This window comes from Squalius cephalus (assembly GCF_949319135.1).
Source record: "Squalius cephalus genome assembly, chromosome: 16".
NCBI classification, from domain to species: domain Eukaryota; kingdom Metazoa; phylum Chordata; class Actinopteri; order Cypriniformes; family Leuciscidae; genus Squalius; species Squalius cephalus.
The window spans coordinates 28,405,424-28,424,394 of NC_137137.1; the positions used below are offsets into that span (position 1 = coordinate 28,405,424).

An 18,971-nucleotide genomic window follows, 5' to 3' on the forward strand; every position below is an offset into this window, starting at 1 on the left:
AAATATGTTCCAACAGAGGAAAACCCTGCTGATCATGCATCCAGAGGTTTAACAGTGAAGGAGTTACTCACCTCAAACTGGTTCACTGGTCCTAAGTTCTTGTGGGATGAAGAAATGTCTGTACCAGAAGAACATGTTCCTGAACTTCTGCTTGGAGATCCAGAGGTAAAAATATGTTGTACTTTGAATACTGATTGCACAAGGAATCTGAGCTTGATAGACCTTCTTTCAAAGTTTTCTTCCTGGTCAAAAGCAATCAGAGCTGTAGCTCGTCTTTTAAGGAGAGCTAACAAAGACAAATCTAATCATCTCAGTACTATGCTTGAGCGTCAAAAGGCAGAACTTCACATAATCCAATGTCTGCAAGATACTTCCTACAAGGATGATCTGAAAGTGATTAAGAGTGGAAGAAATATCTCATCTCGGAGTGCATTGTACTCTCTTGACCCTTTCATGGATAAAGATGGTTTACTCAGGGTGGGAGGTAGACTTTGCCGCTCAACCTTTCCAGATTCTGTGAAACATCCTATAATAATTCCAAGAAATCATCAGATCACAGAAATGATTGTTGCTCACTTTCACAACAAAGTTGCGCACCAAGGCAAAGGATTTACTGTAAATGAGATAAGATCTAATGGCTTTTGGATACCAGGAATCAACAAGATTGTGACATCCTGTATTAGGAGTTGTATAATTTGCAGAAAGTACAGGCGACCAGTAGAAGAACAGAAAATGGCGGATTTCCCCATGGAGAGAGTGGTTCCATCGCCTCCGTTTACGTATACTGGCATGGATTGCTTTGGCCCGTTTCTTATCCAGCAGGGCAGAAGTGTTCATAAACGGTATGGTCTTCTCTTTACTTGTTTCAGTTCCCGTGCTGTACACATTGAGATGCTCACTGATATGACAACGGATTCTTTCATCAATGCTCTACGTTGTTTTATTGCCATGAGAGGCACTGTGCAGCAGTTAAGGTCCGATCAAGGAAGTAACTTTGTGGGAGCAAAAAATGAGTTAAAGAATGCACTTGAGGAAATGGATGTGGAAAGAGTGAAAATCTTCTTATCAGAGAAGCAGTGCGACTTTATCATGAATGCACCGCATGCAAGTCATGCTGGCGGCGTGTGGGAACGTCAAATTAGAACAATCAGATCTGTGTTAAATGCTACTCTTGCACTTCATCCGGGAAGGTTAAATGACTCCTCCTTACGAGCTTTTTTGTATGAAGCAATGGCTATTGTGAATAATAGGCCGCTCACTGTTGATTGCCTGACTGATCCTCAAAGTCTAGCACCAATCACTCCAAATCATCTGCTTACGTTAAAATCGACTACTGCTTTGCCTCCACCAGGAAATTTCGTTAGGGAGGATGTATTTGCACGGAAAAGATGGAGACATGTGCAGTATTTGGCGGAACAATTTTGGAGTCGCTGGCGCAAAGAGTATCTTGTGAATATAGCTGCCCGACAAAAGTGGAATGTGTCTAAGAGAAATCTTCAAGTTGATGATCTTGTTATCGTCAAAGAAGAGGAAATGCCTAGAAACTAATGGAGGCTTGGCAGAATAATAGAAATTATTTCTAGTGACGACGGGCTTGTAAGAAGAGCCAAGATTTGTCTAGGTGACCCAAAGCTTAATGCAAAAGGCAAGCGTGTTAACAAACCATCCATAGTTGAAAGACCAGTGCAAAAATTAATTTTACTAATGGAGGGACATTAGTGTTCTTCATTCGAAAGTTTCTCATTGAGAGGTCAATGAGTATCATTTTAATGTCTTAACTCATGGTTTAGAATTTTTAATGTTGGTTTGAGGTTAAATTGTAAAAAAAAAAAAAAAAAAAAAAAAAAAGGAGGAAAAAAGTATAAAAACAAAAAAAAATGTAAAAAAAAAAAAAAAAAAAGGGATAAAGGGAAATTACTCGTGCCTGTACATTTTGGTGTGAGATTTGCACTCATAATTTGGTGGGAGTGTTAATGACTTTGTTATATTGTCTGTTTTGAAAGTATGTAAATAATATAGTCCTTAAATTTAATTATTATTATTATTTTTTTTGTTTATTTTTGTATGGTATTTGATTTTCTGATATTGGGTTTTATTTGTGTTACGTAACAGAGGTCTTTTATTTTGACGTTCGCCCGCGTGAGCGGATATAATGCGCATATGGTCCAAACATTTCAGTATGGAACGAGACCCAAACGTACATGGTTGTGGTGTCAAAGGTTTACGGTTTGCAAGGAGTTTAAAAGGATTTAGCTCCTGGTTTAAATGGAGAACAAGGTACGGTTGTAGACTTCCTGTTATCTTTATCTTTTTGTTTTGTTTTGATTTATTTTCTTTGTATTAAGATTAATTGTTGGTTGTTTTGTATAATGTTTAGGCATGTTTAAGTCATTAATCTTTAATTATGTGGTTTTGATGTATGTTTATTTCAAGGTTTATTCATTTTGGTATTTTGTTTTCTTTTGTACAAGCTTTTACGTTGATTCTCAACGAGTCAATGGTGTCCAACGGTGATCGTATGTGATGACGGACATTCAAATAAAGTGTGTGAGAATCATCAGTCGAAGAGTCCAACCTTTTTTAAACCAGGCAGCTACACTGTGGTCAAAATATTAATTTCGAACAACTACAAGTCATGCTGGGCATACAGCCGAAAGGCTTAAACAAAGAAAATTATTATATCTTCTGGGTGTTGAGAGTTACTGCTATTAAACAAATAACTCGATGTTGGAAAAAAACTGAGCCACCCAGGTTGGATAAATGGATTGAGGCTGTAGAAAACCTGTATGAAAACGAAATGATAACGCATAAGATGAGAGGCAAAACTAAGTTATTTAAGATGAGATGGTTAGCATATGCTAACCAAATGCATTGAAAGACAAAAAACAAGTATGGATTTGGATTGTGTAAGAGGAGGCATGGATGTAATCTCTGCGATATATGATACAGCTATATGGAAATTTGTATGTCTGTATGTAAATATGTATGGAGATGTATGTATGCACGCATGTGTACGCAAATACGTATGTATATACAGTATGAATATATGGGTGTATATATGATGTATGTCTGGGTTACTTATGTATGTATATGTATATATGTGTGCGTGAAGCGTGGGTATGTATGTGTGTATGTATACGTTTCCTTCTGTTAATTACTTATATATATATATATTTTTTTTTTTTTTATGTTTTCTTGATTTTATTTTATTTTTTATTCACTGGGGTGGAAAGGTGGGAAAAGGAAAGGAAAAAAGAAAAGGGGGGAAAAATATATTGTGCTTACTTTGACATGTTAATTGAATGATCGCAATATGAATAATGTCACAATAAAAAAGTATATCCTGTAAGGGGAGAGATCTAAACAGAAACGTTGCACTGTTTTGAGTCTGCGGCCCGTTACAGAGAAGGCAGCAACAGATACAAGTCAACAGATACAGCAACAGAGTCTCGGTTCTGCAAAGGTGACATAACAGATAAACCGACTCCGGTTTGTCCAGAGGGCAACAACAGATTCCATGAGATAGGTCTACAGCTTGTGAGGCAAAAACAGATACAACCACGTTCTCAGCCTCCAGTCTGTGAGGAAAGAGACATTAACAGACACTATGTTCAGAATCTTTGTCCAGCAAGACAATAACAGATGCAGCTTGTTCCAAGCCTCCATGCCAGAGAGACTTTTTACAGTAGAGGTAATATAGCTGATGATAGTTAATAACAAATATTTATTTTATTTGTTTGATGCATAATAAGGGTTGTGATGGAATTTTTAAATTAATCATTACAAACATTTCTTTTCCTTGCAGGATTAACATTTATATGCTTTTGAAACCTAAATGTCCACAAACCTTGGGCCAAAGTCAGTGTGTGTCTGAATCATATCTGAATATAACAAAAGAGGAAATGAAACTAGACAGTTGTCTAAATATATAAACTCATGACTTAAGGTGAAGTAATCAAGATATCCAGATTTGCTTTCACCTAGTAATAGAAGGGTTTGCTGAATTCTACATATGAAGAACCAATAGAAATATGATGTAATGAATCATGTCACCTTTACCATGCTCCTATTCTATAAAAACTCTTTTATAAATACTCTTTTTGCTGGTAGCATTCTCTCTGAAATTGGTCTGAGATCCTCCTGGCCAATTAAAGCATATTCAAAGGCAGTGTCTGAAGTCTGTCTAGTTTATGCTGCGCACCAAGTTAGAGGAGTACTAAAGACCTCATTCCCGAGTGATAGTGTTCAAAAAGGTTGAGATGTCAACCGACTCGATGCCAGTTGTCGACTGTAGACGCAGTGCTAGAGCATAAATATTATTAAGTGTCGACTGGAGACGACCCAGGTAAACTTAAAGGGGTCATAGACTGGATTATTTTATTATTTTATGTTTCCTTGGGTGCCCTTATAATGTTAGTTTGATTTTAACATAAAAATTGTCATAATTTATAAATAAAAGGCATTTTTCCAAGCCTGATTTTAGCCTCTAATTTGAACGCTCTGTTTTAAGGGGCGTGTCTGCTGAGAGACTTCAGTGTAAACGCCCACTGCTGTGATTGGCTGACATGTTTGCATATGAAATAGCTAGTATTACATGTGGAACTAACTCTAAAACTTTTACAACGTTTTTACTGTAACAGCTATCGAGATTAAGGAATCGTGAAAAGTATTGATCATAATGATCTATTCCCATCACATGAAAGGTTGCAGTGATGAGCATTGAGCAGATGACAGACAGTCTGTCGATCGCATATGAAATTACACCTCTGGCAGAATCTCCCGTTTATCGCAAAAAAATGTTTTACGCTCATATGAGCTGGTTTTTCAGGCAATTCAAAAAAGGAATATTTCGCAAAACTGCAATGGAAACAGTTTTTGCACATTTACAGTCACCTGACTTAGAAGGCATGGTGTGTTTGGACAGAATACGAGATGGAGTTCTTTATTAAATTCATAAAAGACAAAAGAATCACAGAAATACTGGATTCTAAACCTCACAGAGATTCAATAAAAGCCGTTTTTGGAATAACAAGAAAGTTTTGAGTTTTGAAACTTACAGGGTATTTTTAACAAACTCTTAACTGTCAAAGTTAAGAATTTTTGAACATTTAAATTCTCATTCTATGACCCCTTTAAAAGATCTACCACAGGTTATTCACCTTATTTTTTGTGCCATTCATCCATGACCATCACCTCATGTTGCAGCATGATAATGCATGGACCCATGTTACAAGGATCTGTACACAATTCCTGGAAGCTGAAAACATCCCAGTTCTTGCATGGCCAGCATACTCACCGGACATGTCACCCATTGAGCATGTCTGGGATGCTCTGGATCGGCGTATATGACAGCGTGTTCCAGGTCAAGCAACATCAAGCAACTTCGCACAGCCTTTGAATAGGAGTGGACCAACATTCCACAGGCCACAATCAACAACCTTTTTTTCCCCCCGGACCCCCCAAATATATATATATATTTTTAAAGTAGACAAAAGGATTCGCACACAATGAACAAGGCAAAAAAGTGCTGTAATGTGCAAAGAGCAAAATATTTTTGAGATTAACTCTTCATCAGTGACATATAACTGCAGATTTGTCTATTTTTGTGTATACTATGCACAATTTTTGTATGAATAGAAAACTGATCAACTAATAATAAAAATATATTTGGCAAAATGTGCACTGGCATACAGTGGAGAACACTGTGCTATATTCCACACTGCACTGCGATCAACTTTACTTTCAATTTCCATCAGCAGTCTTTTTCTTGCTCAAAAGACATTTTAAATATAAATTTGGATTAATAATGTCAATCACACTTTAGATTAGGTCCAATTCTCACTATTAACTACGCCTATTGTACATGAGCTCTGAATTACTCACCTTCAGTGGTGGCACAGGAAGGGGCTTGTTGTCTTTGTCCAGTGAGATATAGGTGAAAAAGGCTGTGACAGCCCTATATTTTCCCTTCTCAGCCTCCACCAGATAGTCAGCATCAACAAAAACCTCAATCTCCATTGACTTATTACTGGTGAAGGTCATTCGCCCGGAAACAGTAATGACACAGCCTGCAGGGGTCACATAATGTCAGGTTTTAAATCAATTCATCATTATATGATAGCATATTCATTCTAAGACAAAAGTACTGTATGTGTCTACAGAATTAAACAGTCTGCTGATGTTGAAATCTTCAAGGGAATACTAAGTGTTACAGCATGCAGGAAAGTACACTCACCTAAAGGATTATTAGGAACACCTGTTCAATTTCTCATTAATGCAATTATCTAATCAACCAATCACATGGCAGTTGCTTCAATGCATTTAGGGGTGAGGTCCTGGTCAAGACAATCTCCTGAACTCCAAACTGAATGTCAGAATGGGAAAGAAAGGTGATTTAAGCAATTTTGAGCGTGGCATGGTTGTTGGTGCCAGACGGGCCGGTCTGAGTATTTCACAGTCTGCTCAGTTACTGGGATTTTCACGCACAACCATTTCTAGGGTTTACAAAGAATGGTGTGAAAAGGGAAAAACATCCAGTATGCGGCAGTCCTGTGGGTGAAAATGCCTTGTTGATGCTAGAGGTCAGAGGAGAATGGGCCGACTGATTCAAGCTGATAGAAGAGCAACTTTGACTGAAATAACCACTCGTTACAACCGAGGTATGCAGCAAAGCATTTGTGAAGCCACACCACGCACAACCTTGAGGCGGATGGGCTACAACAGCAGAAGACCCCACCGGGTACCACTCATCTCCACTACAAATAGGAAAAAAAGGCTACAATTTGCACAAGCTCACCAAAATTGGACAGTTGAAGACTGGAAAAATGTTGCCTGGTCTGATGAGTCTCGATTTCTGTTGAGACATTCAGATGGTAGAGTCAGAATTTGGCGTAAAGGGCAATTCCGCGCAAAACTGTCACATCCATAACACCAACACAATGCCATGGTATTTAGCTGGCGTTATGGATGTGACATTTTTGCGTGGAATTGCCCTAAACAGAATGAGAACATGGATCCATCATGCCTTGTTACCACTGTGCAGGCTGGTGGTGGTGGTGTAATGGTGTGGGGGATGTTTTCTTGGCACACTTTAGGCCCCTTACTGCCAATTGGGCATCGTTTAAATGCCACGGCCTACCTGAGCATTGTTTCTGACCAAGTCCATCCCTTTATGACCACCATGTACCCATCCTCTGATGGCTACTTCCAGCAGGATAATGCACCATGTCACAAAGCTCGAATCATTTCAAATTGGTTTCTTGAACATGACAATGAGTTCACTGTACTAAAATGGCCCCTACAGTCACCAGATCTCAACCCAATAGAGCATCTTTGGGATGTGGTGGAACGGGAGCTTCATGCCCTGGATGTGCATCCCACAAATCTCCATCAACTGCAAGATGCTATCCTATCAATATGGGCCAACATTTCTAAAGAATGCTTTCAGCACCTTGTTGAATCAATGCCACGTAGAATTAAGGCAGTTCTGAAGGCGAAAGGGGGTCAAACACAGTATTAGTATGGTGTTCCTAATAATCCTTTAGGTGAGTGTATATGTACTATACTAAAATATATGTACACACTAATCTAATAACTATATAATAATTCTATAAAAATGTAGTTTATTGATTTCAATGTAACAATTTTCTTATTATAATAAATTAAGGATTACATAAACAGTGGGGTGGTGAAAATCAGTGTGTGTAATTGTGTTCAATGTGGAGTCAACTACAAAAAATGCCATTTGTAAGTTGACGTCTTGAAGAGGGCAAACACTGTGGCACTATCAAAACATTGCTATTTTTTTTGTTTTTTTGTTAGTGGTCTGATATGTCACCGAAGAAATTAACCAATAGCGTAAGCTGTTAACCAGTTTGTCCAAATAATGGCAAACCCCTATTTGGTATCATAAAATATTAGAGTAGCAGAAGGCTTTCCATTTCTGAAAAGACAACATAGTAAAATAATTCTGGTCACAATGATTTGAGAGACCTTTTGGAATTTTTGCGATAGCTGTAGATTTTCGTTTTCATCACCTGTAAATATTGTTGTCAAGTCGGTACTGTAATTTAAAAAAAATGTGACGATACCAGCATTTCCCTCTAGCATTTTGAGCGCTGTTGAACAGATTCTTAAACATTCTTAAACAAATTTGTCACATTTTTATTATTTCAGTACCGACTCCAAGTCGGTAATATTGACAACACTACCTGTACATTTTCATTTATTTGGTCGATGCTTTTTATGAAAAACGACTCACAGTGTATTCTAGTTACAGCATACAATATACATTTGATCAGTACTCTGTGTTCTATATCAGTTGAGCTGCATGAACCACGGCACAACATATTTTAGCATTGTAGGTAGTATCTGTGGATGATAAGAGTGTTTGGGAAACCTGTATGAAAATAGTAATGATTTTTGCAAACATATTTGGTGCTGCTAGTGGCGTAGACATTACACAATTCCTTGGTACAAACTGCTTTATGTTGCATTTTAAAAAAAAGTTGGATATATAAATTGTGCATAATATTTCTTCTCATTTTCAACCATATACAGGCCTTTCAATGCCTGTAATTTGGTTAACATTACATGGTCTGCACAGGCCCAAAATTTCCTGATTTATTGGTCAACCTCTATTAATGTAGACTGGGACATATTTTCCTATTTTCCAAGTTTCCAAACTTGAATAGTTTTGATCATGGTTTTTGAGAATGAGGGCATGTCATTCAACCTGTCCATATGACAGATAATTTGCACCTGTATACACCAAAACATTTTTGTTGAATTTTATTATTTACATTTAGAATTATTGTCCGTTCTGTCTGAACATATCAGAATGAGCTCTGGCAACCACTGCCATAATGCACTGTGCAGTGTATACACTTTAATTGTAACTTTATGTAAAGCTCATAGCTAACACATAATACAGATGAAAAGATTCTAGTCGGCATGGAGAATGAGAGAATTAATAAGGCTGTATGAATTTGCAGAAGGTTGTTTCTTTATGTATGTGGTTGGGGGTAACCACCTGCTTCCCCCTCCAGCTTTATCTGACGCCTCTGATCTTATCTGTCAAGATTTTTTCAGAGCATAACTTGCTCCCTTATATTTTTTCATTTCACTTGTCCTCTCTGTTAAACATAGCCCAAGAATGGACAGACCTCATTATGCCTTATACACCACATTCCCTTAATGATTCTGGGGGGAAAAAGCTTAAATTAACCTTTACACATTTAATGGAGCCCTGTGTAGGTGCAGAATGGCTTAATAAGAACTCGGAACCCTGATTTGCTAGGTACAGTGTAGAAAAGTGGATGTTGCACTTTTAATAAGCCTTCATGGTAACTTGTAATTTAAAGCAAAGCTGAGCAAGAGAGAATGGTTGAAATTGTTAGGTCCATTTCCATGTATAATCTCTATTTCCATGGAAACGGAGCCTGGGGGCAGATATATTATTTTGTTCTGTCATTCCTTTACTGTCTTTCCATTCAATTCATCTGGTCACTTAGGACAAACGAACAGTAGGCCTATAGAATTCGCTAGGTATATTTCCAGATAGCACAATTGATTGTGAATCAGTTTCACTTGCTTTGGTGCAAATGAAAGTGACAACAGGTGCATTGGAGAGGGAATAGCAAGACAACCCCCAAAAAAGGGAATTTATTTAGCAGGTGGTGGCCATAGACAATTGTTCTTCTTGAAAGTTTTGTCTTTAGTTTTGTGTTTTGCTAGGGTCCTTGTCACTGTCTGTAGCATAAGGCAGTACCTGCAAATCAATTAGGTTGCAGAGGCAGTCCTGTTCCTCCAGTATGGCACATCCATACGTGACATTGCAAGGAGGTTTAGTGTGTCTCCCAGCACAATTTTGGGAGAGCACAAAAGAGCATGGAGGAGATACAGGAGACAGGCAGTTACGCGAGGAGAGCTGGACAGGGATGTAGAAGGGCAACAATCCAGCAGCAGGACCGGTATCTGCTCCTTTGTGCGAGGAGGAACAGGAGGAGCACTGCCAGATCCCTACAAAATGACCTCAAGCAGGTAACTGGTATGCATGTTTCTGACCAAACTGTCAGAAACAGACTTCATGAGGGTGGTATGAGGACCCGACGTCCTCTAGTGGGAGCTGGTCTCACAGCTCAGCACTGTGCAGTTCGATTGGCATTTGCCAGAGAACACCAGAATTGGCACTGGGCACATATGAATGTGACGTGAAAGAGTCTGGAGATGCCTTGGGGAACGTTATGCTGCATGCAAAATCATCCAGCATGACCGGTTTGGTGGTGGGTCAGTAATGATCTGGGGAGGAATATCGTTGGAGGGTCGCTTAGACCTCTGCGTGCTATCCAATGGTTCCCTTACTGCTTTTAGGTACCGGGATGAAATTCTCAGAGCCATTGTCAAGTCAAGTCACCTTTATTAATATATCGCTTTTTACAATACAGATTGTATCAAAGCAGCTTCACATTGATAACATGAAAATAATACAACAAAGTTTGTTTCTAGAAGAACCTTATGTCAGACCTTATGCTGGTGCAGTGGGGCCTGGGTTACTCCTAGTGAATGATAATGTGGCTAGAGTGTGTAGACAGGTTTTAGATGACGAAGGAATTGATGCCATTAACTGGCCCTCACGTTTCCCAGACCTAAATCCAATTGAGAACCTCTAGGACATTATGTATCGGAGAATCCGAAGCCACCAAGTAGCACGACAGACTGATGCCCTGATCCAGGTGTGGGAGGAGATCCCCCTGGACATCGGCATGTGGCATCGCTGCACACCCTAACTCTCTAAACCCCACAATAGTCAAATAACCATGGGGTGCAGATGCCTGACTCACATAGTTCATGAAAAAATAGCCAGAGGGAACATAGCTTCCTCAAAGCGTTCACAATAAGGGAAATCAGCTCCCTTGAGAGACGATCTAGCATGCTCCGATACCAAGCAGATGACACATAAATCGTATTTATCATCCCTTGTAAGGGCATGGCGGAACACACAGCTTGCAATGTTTACTGGATGCCATTTCTTAAAGGGCCCCTATTATGCTATATCATAATATATCATATCATAATATACATTTGCACATCACCAGATTTTCAATGATTCTCAAACGACTCGTCAAATGAATCAATCTCTCTAAATCCCTCCTTTCCACAAGCTACTCTGCTCTGATTGGCCAGACAGCTCAGTCTGTTGTGATTGGTTTACCGTGTACAGCGCGTCGAAAACAAAAACGCCTATTGCCATAACAACGTCAGCTCTGTGTGTTCTGGTCCTGAGGCTTCCTACACTGTAAACTAAACACAGTAACAAACAATGACGTTGTTTTTACCATATCACTGCGAGCACGAGTCTGATGATGAAAGATTCATTGGAAGAACAAGTTATTCAACCCGAACCTCCATCGCAAGGAGATACGTTTCTAAGTGATACACTAACGTCACTCAGTTTGAGGTACATGAGATGTTGCAACTGTAATTCCTCAGCATCAGCATTATCAAGTGCATGTCCATCAACTAATTATTAAGTTGGCTTGGAAAAGCCAACTTACTGATATTGTACTTAAACTTATTATTATTATTATTATTATTATTATTCTGAGCCAAATTTTAGACTGCATCTCCTCCTAGACCGTTAAAGCTACGACCACCAAACTCGGGTCATACCTTCATACTGTTTTGACTTGGTGTGCTATATCTTCTGCCACTAAAGATTGCTTTATTAATAATCTTCCTGATCAGTTTCATCATCTTAGCATCCCGGATAGCTTAGAAGAACTAGATATTGCAACAGAAACTTTTAACTCTCTCTTTTCCAGCACTTTAGACACAGTTGCTCCGTTGCGCTTAAAGAAGATTAAAGAAAATAGTCCAACGCCGTGGTACAACGAGCACACTCGGGCCCTTAAGAGAGCAGCCAGAAAAATGGAGCGCAACTGGAAGAAAACAAAACTAGAGGTATTTCGCATTTCATGGAAGGAGAGCTCGATTGCTTACAGAGAGGCTTTAAAAGCTGCTAGATCTGCTTATTTTTCAACCCTATTAGAAGAAAATAAACATAATCCTAGGTATTTATTTGAAACGGTGGCTAAACTAATGAAAAATAAAGCTTCAAGCACCGAAGTTTCCAAGCAACACAGCAGTAATGATTTTATGAATTTCTTCACTTATAAGATTGATAATATCAGGGACAAAATTATAACTATGCAACCGTCTACTACAGTATCGCATCAGGCAGTGCATTGTAGTCTCCCTGAGGAAAAATTTGATTCATTCGTTGCTATAGGAGAGGAAGAATTTACTAAACTCGTTAAATCATCTAAATCTACAACATGTATGTTAGACCCTATACCAACTAAGCTACTGAAAGAGATGCTTCCAGAGGTCCTAGATCCTCTTCTTAATATCATTAATTCATCTTTGTCTCTAGGATACGTACCAAAAACCTTTAAGCTGGCTATGATTAAACCGCTTGTTAAAAAAACGCAACTTGATCCTACAGAATTAGTCAATTACAGGCCGATCTCGAATCTACCTTTTCTGTCAAAGATATTAGAAAAGGCAGTATCCTCACAACTGTGTTCCTTTCTTGAAAGAAATGATATCTGCGAGGATTTCCAGTCCGGATTTAGACCGTACCATAGTACTGAGACAGCTCTCGTTAGAGTCACAAATGATTTGCTCTTATCATCCGATCGTGGTTGTGTCTCGCTATTAGTGTTACTCGATCTTAGTGCTGCATTTGACACCATTGACCACAACGTTCTTTTAAATAGATTAGAACATTATGTTGGCATTACGGGAAATGCACTAGCATGGTTTAAATCATACTTATCTGACCGTTATCAGTTTGTAGCAATAAATGATGAGATGTCTCATCGATCACAAGTTCAGTATGGCGTACCACAAGGCTTAGTACAAGGACCGCTGCTGTTCACTCTGTACATGCTACCATTAGGAGATATCATTAGGAAACATGGCATTAGCTTTCACTGTTATGCCAATGATACTCAGCTCTATATTTCTTCAAAACCTAACGAAACTTATCAATTCACAAAATTAACGGAATGCATAGCGGATATAAAAAATTGGACGACTCGTAATTTCCTACTTCTAAATTCTGAAAAAACAGAGTTTCTAATTATTGGACAAAAAACTTCCTCACGTAATAACCTAGAATACTGTCTAACACTTGATGGCTGCTCTGTTAAGTCTTCGTCGTCGGTTAGGAACCTGGGTGTGCTCTTTGATACCAATCTTTCATTTCAAAGTCACGTGTCTAGTATCTGTAAAACTGCATTTTTCCATCTTAAAAATATATCTAAATTACGCCATATGCTCTCATTGACAAATGCGGAACAATTAGTTCATGCGTTCATGACCTCAAGGCTAGATTATTGTAATGCCCTACTGGGTGGTTGCCCTGCACGCTTAATAAACAAACTACAGCTGGTCCAAAACGCAGCAGCTCGAGTTCTTACCAGAACCAGGAAGTATGACCATATTAGCCCAGTTCTGTCAAAACTGCATTGGCTCCCTATTAAACATCGCATAAATTTTAAAATATTGCTGATCACTTACAAAGCACTAAATGGTTTAGCTCCGCAGTACTTGAGCGAGCTCTTAACGCATTATAGTCCGTCACGTCTATTGCGATCTCAAAATTCCGGCCAGTTACTAATACCGAGAATATCAAAATCGACTGCTGGCGGTAGATCCTTTTCCTATTTAGCACCAAAACTCTGGAACAGTCTTCCTACCATTGTCCGGGAAGCAGACACACTGTCAGTTCAAAGCCAGATTAAAGACACATCTCTTTGACCTAGCTTTCACATAATACATTATAGACTTCTATAATTTAATGTTAGGCTGCATATATTAGGTCAGCCGGAACCGGGAACACTTCCCAAAAATCCTGATGTACTCGTTACATCATGAGAAGAATGGCATCTACGCTAATTTTAGTGTCTGTGTTTATCCCGAGGTTTTCCTGCAGCCTGCCGGATCCAGGCCGTATCCAGATCTGACGAAGGACCTTCGCCTGGACCGATGACAACGCAGTGCTGAAGTGCCAACTAGTCTCTCCCTATGGAGGATCCCACTACCACTATACAGATAAGGCGTTGTCGGGAAAATTTGTTTCGCGTTCCTACCCCAAAGCAACAAAATAAAATAAAATTCTTTATCAACATTTATAAGGAAAGACAAGTACTTTGTTTAGGCTTGGCTTGTAGGGAATTCCAAACCTGCGTATATTCAAACGCACATAACTATAGAACCCATTCTAAATACGCATGTGAACGCCATCAGCGTTTCTCACAGGTTCGCGTTTAAAGTCTGTGTAGAGGGTATGGTGTCGTCTTAGCGGCCCCTAATTTAATAACAAATGATCGTTGCGACGGAAGCAAATCAATCAAAACTAACTTTAGATGGAAATAACTTAACTCTGCTATAAAGCCAAAACAATCTCTGTTACCTTAAATTATACGCTTATCTCTGTAAAGCTGCTTTGAAGCAATCTACATTGTTAAAAGCGCTATATAAATGAAGATGACTTGACTAGACTTTTCAGACAGATTTGAGTTTCAGTTTTCTTAAAAATTAATATTAAATACCATAAAAATCCCATAGACTTACATTGCAGACTGTTCTAATTGAGCCAAGGCTACGGTGGCCCATTAGTGCACAACCCAAAACCTCAAATCTAAACTGAAGCCCTAGAGACTCAACTACTACTAGACTCATTAAACTACTATCTTCAAACTATTTTTTATCTATCTATCTAATCCATCTTTCTTTCTTTCTTTCTTTCTTTCTTTCTTTCTTTCTTTCTAACTAATACATCTTTATTTCTTTCTAACTAATCCATCTTTCTTTCTTTTGTTTTTCTCTATTCTTTCTTTTTTTCTTCATTTCTAACTATTCTTTCTTTTTTACTTTTCTTTCTTTTCTTTATTTTTAACCTTTCTTTCTTTCTAACTAATCTTTCTTTCTAACTAATCTTTCTTTCTTTCAAACTGATCTTTCTTTCTTTCTAACTAATCAATCTTTCTTTCTTTCTAACTAATCTTTCTTTCTTTTTCAAACTGATCTTTCTTTCTTTCTTTCTAACTAATCTATATATTTTTTTCTTTCTAACTAATCTATCTTTCTTTCCTTCTATCTAATATATCTTTCTTTTCTTCTAACTAATATATCTTTCTTTCTAACTAATCTATCTTTCTTTCTTTCTAACTAATCTATCTATCTTTCTTTAACTAATCCATCTTTCTTTTTATTCTTTCTAACTAATCTATCTTTCTTTCTTACTAATCTATCTATCTTTCTAACTAATCTATCTTTCTTTCCTTCTAACAAATCTATCTATCTTTCTTCTAACTAATCTATCTTTCTTTTCTTCTAACTAATATATATTTCTTTTCTTCTAACTAATATATCTTTCTTTCTTTCTAACTAATCTATCTTTCTTTCTTTCTTTCTAACTAATCCATCTTTCTTTCTTTCTTTCTTTCTTTCTTTCTTTCTTTCTAACTACTCTATCTTTTTTACTTTTCTTTCTTTCTTTCTTTTTTCAAACTAATCTTTCTTTATTTCTAACTAATCTTTCTTTATTTCTTTATTTTTTTAAAACTAATCTTTATGTATTTCTAATCTCTTTCTTTCAAACTTATCTATAAATCCATCTATCTTTCTTTCTCTTTCTTTCTTTCTTTCTTTCTTTCTAAATATTCTTTCTGTTTTACTTTTCTTCCTTTCTAACTATTCTCTTTTTTTACTTTTCTTTGTTTCTTTTTAACTTCTCTTTCTTTCTTTTTTAATTTTCTTTCTTTCTTTCTTTTTTAATTTTCTTTCTTTCTAACTATTCTTTTTACTTTACTTTCTTTTTAACTTTTCTTTCTTTGTTTCTTTCTAACTATTCTTTTTTTACTTTACTTTCTTTTCAACTTTTCTTTCTTTCTAACTAATCTTTCGATCTCTTTCTTTTTTCAAACGAATCTTTCTTTCTTTCTAACTAATCTTTCTTTTTCAAACCAATCTTTCTTTCTTTCTAACTAATTAATCTTTCTTTCAAACTAATCTTTCTTTCATTCTTTCTTTCTTACTAATCTTTCTTTCTTTCTAACTAATCTTTCTTTCATTCTTTTTTCAAACTAATTTCTTTCTTTCTAACTAATCTTTCTCTTTCTTTTTTTTCAAACTAATCTTTCTTTCTAACTAACTAATCTTTATTTATTTCTTTCTAACTTTTCTTTCTTTCTAACCAATTTATCTTTCTCTCTTTCTTTCTAACCAATCTTTCTAACCAATCTATTTCTTTCTTTCTAACTAATCTTTCTTTCTAACTATTCTTTCTTTTTTAACTGATATTTCTATCTTTCTTTCTTTCTAACTAATCTTTCTCTTTCTTTCTTTTTTCAAACTAATCTTTCTTTCTAACTAATCTTTCTTTTTTCTTTCTAACTAACTAATCTTTCTTTCTTTCTAACTAATCTTTCTTTCATTTTTTTCAAACTAATCTCTTTCTAACTAACTAACTAACTAACTAACTAACTATATTTCTTCTTCAAACTAATCTTTCTTTCTAACTAACTTTCTTCTTCAAACTAATCTTTCTTTCATTTTTTTCAAACTAATCTTTCTTTCTAACTAATCTTTCTTTCTATTTTCTTTTTAACTAGTCTTTCTTTCTAACCTATCTTTCTTTCTTTCTTTCTTTCTTTCTAACTAATCTTTCTTTCTAACTAATCTTTTTCTTTCTTTTTTCAAACTAATCTTTATTTCTTTCTAACTAATCTTTCTTTTTTCTTTCTAACTACTCTTTTTTCAAACTAATCTTTCTTTCTTTCTAACTAACTATTCTTTATTTCTTTTTTCTTTTAACTAATCTTTCTTTCTTTCTAACCAATTTCTTTCTTTCTTTCTTTCTTTATAACTAATCTTTCTTTCATTCTTTTTTCAAACTAATCTTTCTTTCTAACTATCTTTCTTCTTCAAACTAATCTTTCTTTCATTCTGTTTCAAACTAATCTTTCTTTCTAACTAATCTTTCTTTTTTCTTTTTAACTAATCTTTCTTTCTTTCTAACCAATCTTTCTTTCTTTCTTTCTTTCTTTCTAACTATTCTTTCTTTTTTAACTAATATTTCTTTCTTTCTTTCTAATATTTCTTTCTTTCTAACCAATCTATCTTTCTCTCTTTCTTTCTAACCAATCTTTCTTTCTTTCTAACCAATCTATCTTTTTCTTTCTAACTATTCTTTATTTTTAACTGACATTTATATCTTTCTTTCTTTTTTCTTTCTTTCTAACTAATCTTTCTTTTTTACAAACTAATCTTTCTTTCTAACTAATCTTTTTTTCAAACTAATCTTTCTTTCTTTCTAACTAACTAATCTTTCTTTCATTCTTTTTTCAAACTAATCTTTCTTTCATTCTTTTTCAAACTAATCTTTCTTTCTTTCTTTCTTTCTTTCTAACCTATCTATCTTTCTTTCTTTCTAACTATTCTTTCTTTTTTAAATAATATTTCTTTCTTTCTAACTAATCTTTCTTTCTTTTTTCAAACTAATCTTTCTTTCTAACTAATCTTTCTTTCTTTCTAACTAATCTTTTCTTTCTAACTATTCTTTTTAAACTAATATTTCCATCTTTCTTTCTTTCTTTCTAACTAATCTTTCTTTCTTTTTTACAAACTGTTTTTTTTCTTTCTAACTAATCTTTCTTTTTTCAAACTAATCTTTCTTTCTAACTAATCTTTCTTTCATTCTTTTTTTCTAACTAATCTTTCTTTCATTCTTTTTTCAAACTAATCTTTCTTTCTAACTACCTAATCTTTCTTTCTAACTAATCTTTCTTTCATTCTTTTTTCAAACTAATCTTTCTTTCTAACTACCTAATCTTTCTTTCTAACTACCTAATCTTTCTTTCAAACTATCTTTCTTCTTCAAACTAATCTTTCTTTCATTCTGTTTCAAACTAATCTTTCTTTCTAACTAACTAATCTTTCTTTCTTTTTAACTAATCTTTCTTTCTTTCTAACAATCTTTCTTTCTAACCAATCTTTCTTTCTTTCTTTCTTTCTAACTATTCTTTCTTTTTAACTAATATTTCTTTCTTTCTTTCTAATATTTCTTTCTTTCTAACCAATTTATCTTTCTCTCTTTCTTTCTAACCAATCTCTTTCTTTCTAACCAATCTATCTTTTTCTTTCTAACTATTCTTTATTTTTTAACTGACATTTATATCTTTCTTTCTTCTTTCTTTCTAACTAATCTTTCTTTTTTACAAACTAATCTTTCTTTCTTTTTAACTAATCTTTCTTTCTTTCTTTCTTTTTTCAAACTAATCTTTCTTTCTAACTAATCTTTCTTTCATTCTTTTTGTCTAACTAATCTTTCTTTCATTCTTTTTTCAAACTAATCTTTCTAACTACCTAATCTTTCTTTCTAACTAATCTTTCTTTCATTCTTTTTCAAACTAATCTTTCTTTCTAACTACCTAATCTTTCTTTCAAACTAATCTTTCTTTCTAACTATCTTTCTTCTTCAAACTAATCTTTCTTTCATTCTGTTTCAAACTAATCTTTCTTTCTAACTAACTAATCTTTCTTTCTTTTTTCTTTTTAACTAATCTTTCTTTCTTTCTAACAATCTTTCTTTCTAACCAATCTTTCTTTCTTTCTTTCTTTCTAACTATTCTTTCTTTTTAACTAATATTTCTTTCTTTCTTTCTAATATTTATTTCTTTCTAACCAATTTATCTTTCTCTCTTTCTTTCTAACCAATCTCTTTCTTTCTAACCAATCTATCTTTTTCTTTCTAACCATTCTTTATTTTTTAACTGACATTTATATCTTTCTTTCTTTTTTCTTTCTTTCTAACTAATCTTTCTTTTTTACAAACTAATCTTTCTTTCTTTTTAACTAATCTTTCTTTCTTTCTTTCTTTTTTCAAACTAATCTTTCTTTCT

At 35.2% G+C, this 18,971-nt stretch overlaps 1 protein-coding gene across 8 annotated transcripts in view; it reads right to left on the bottom strand.

The window, feature by feature from the left end:
* Positions 1 to 18,971, bottom strand: part of acot7 (acyl-CoA thioesterase 7) — a 250,939-nt gene that overhangs the window by 31,550 nt on the left and 200,418 nt on the right. For all 8 annotated transcript variants that reach the window (XM_079896419.1, XM_079896418.1, XM_079896423.1 and 5 more), the window contains one exon: positions 5,884 to 6,068. In XM_079896419.1, the coding sequence (XP_079752545.1) occupies positions 5,884 to 6,068 (185 nt within the window). The remainder of the gene's footprint in view (positions 1 to 5,883; positions 6,069 to 18,971) is intronic.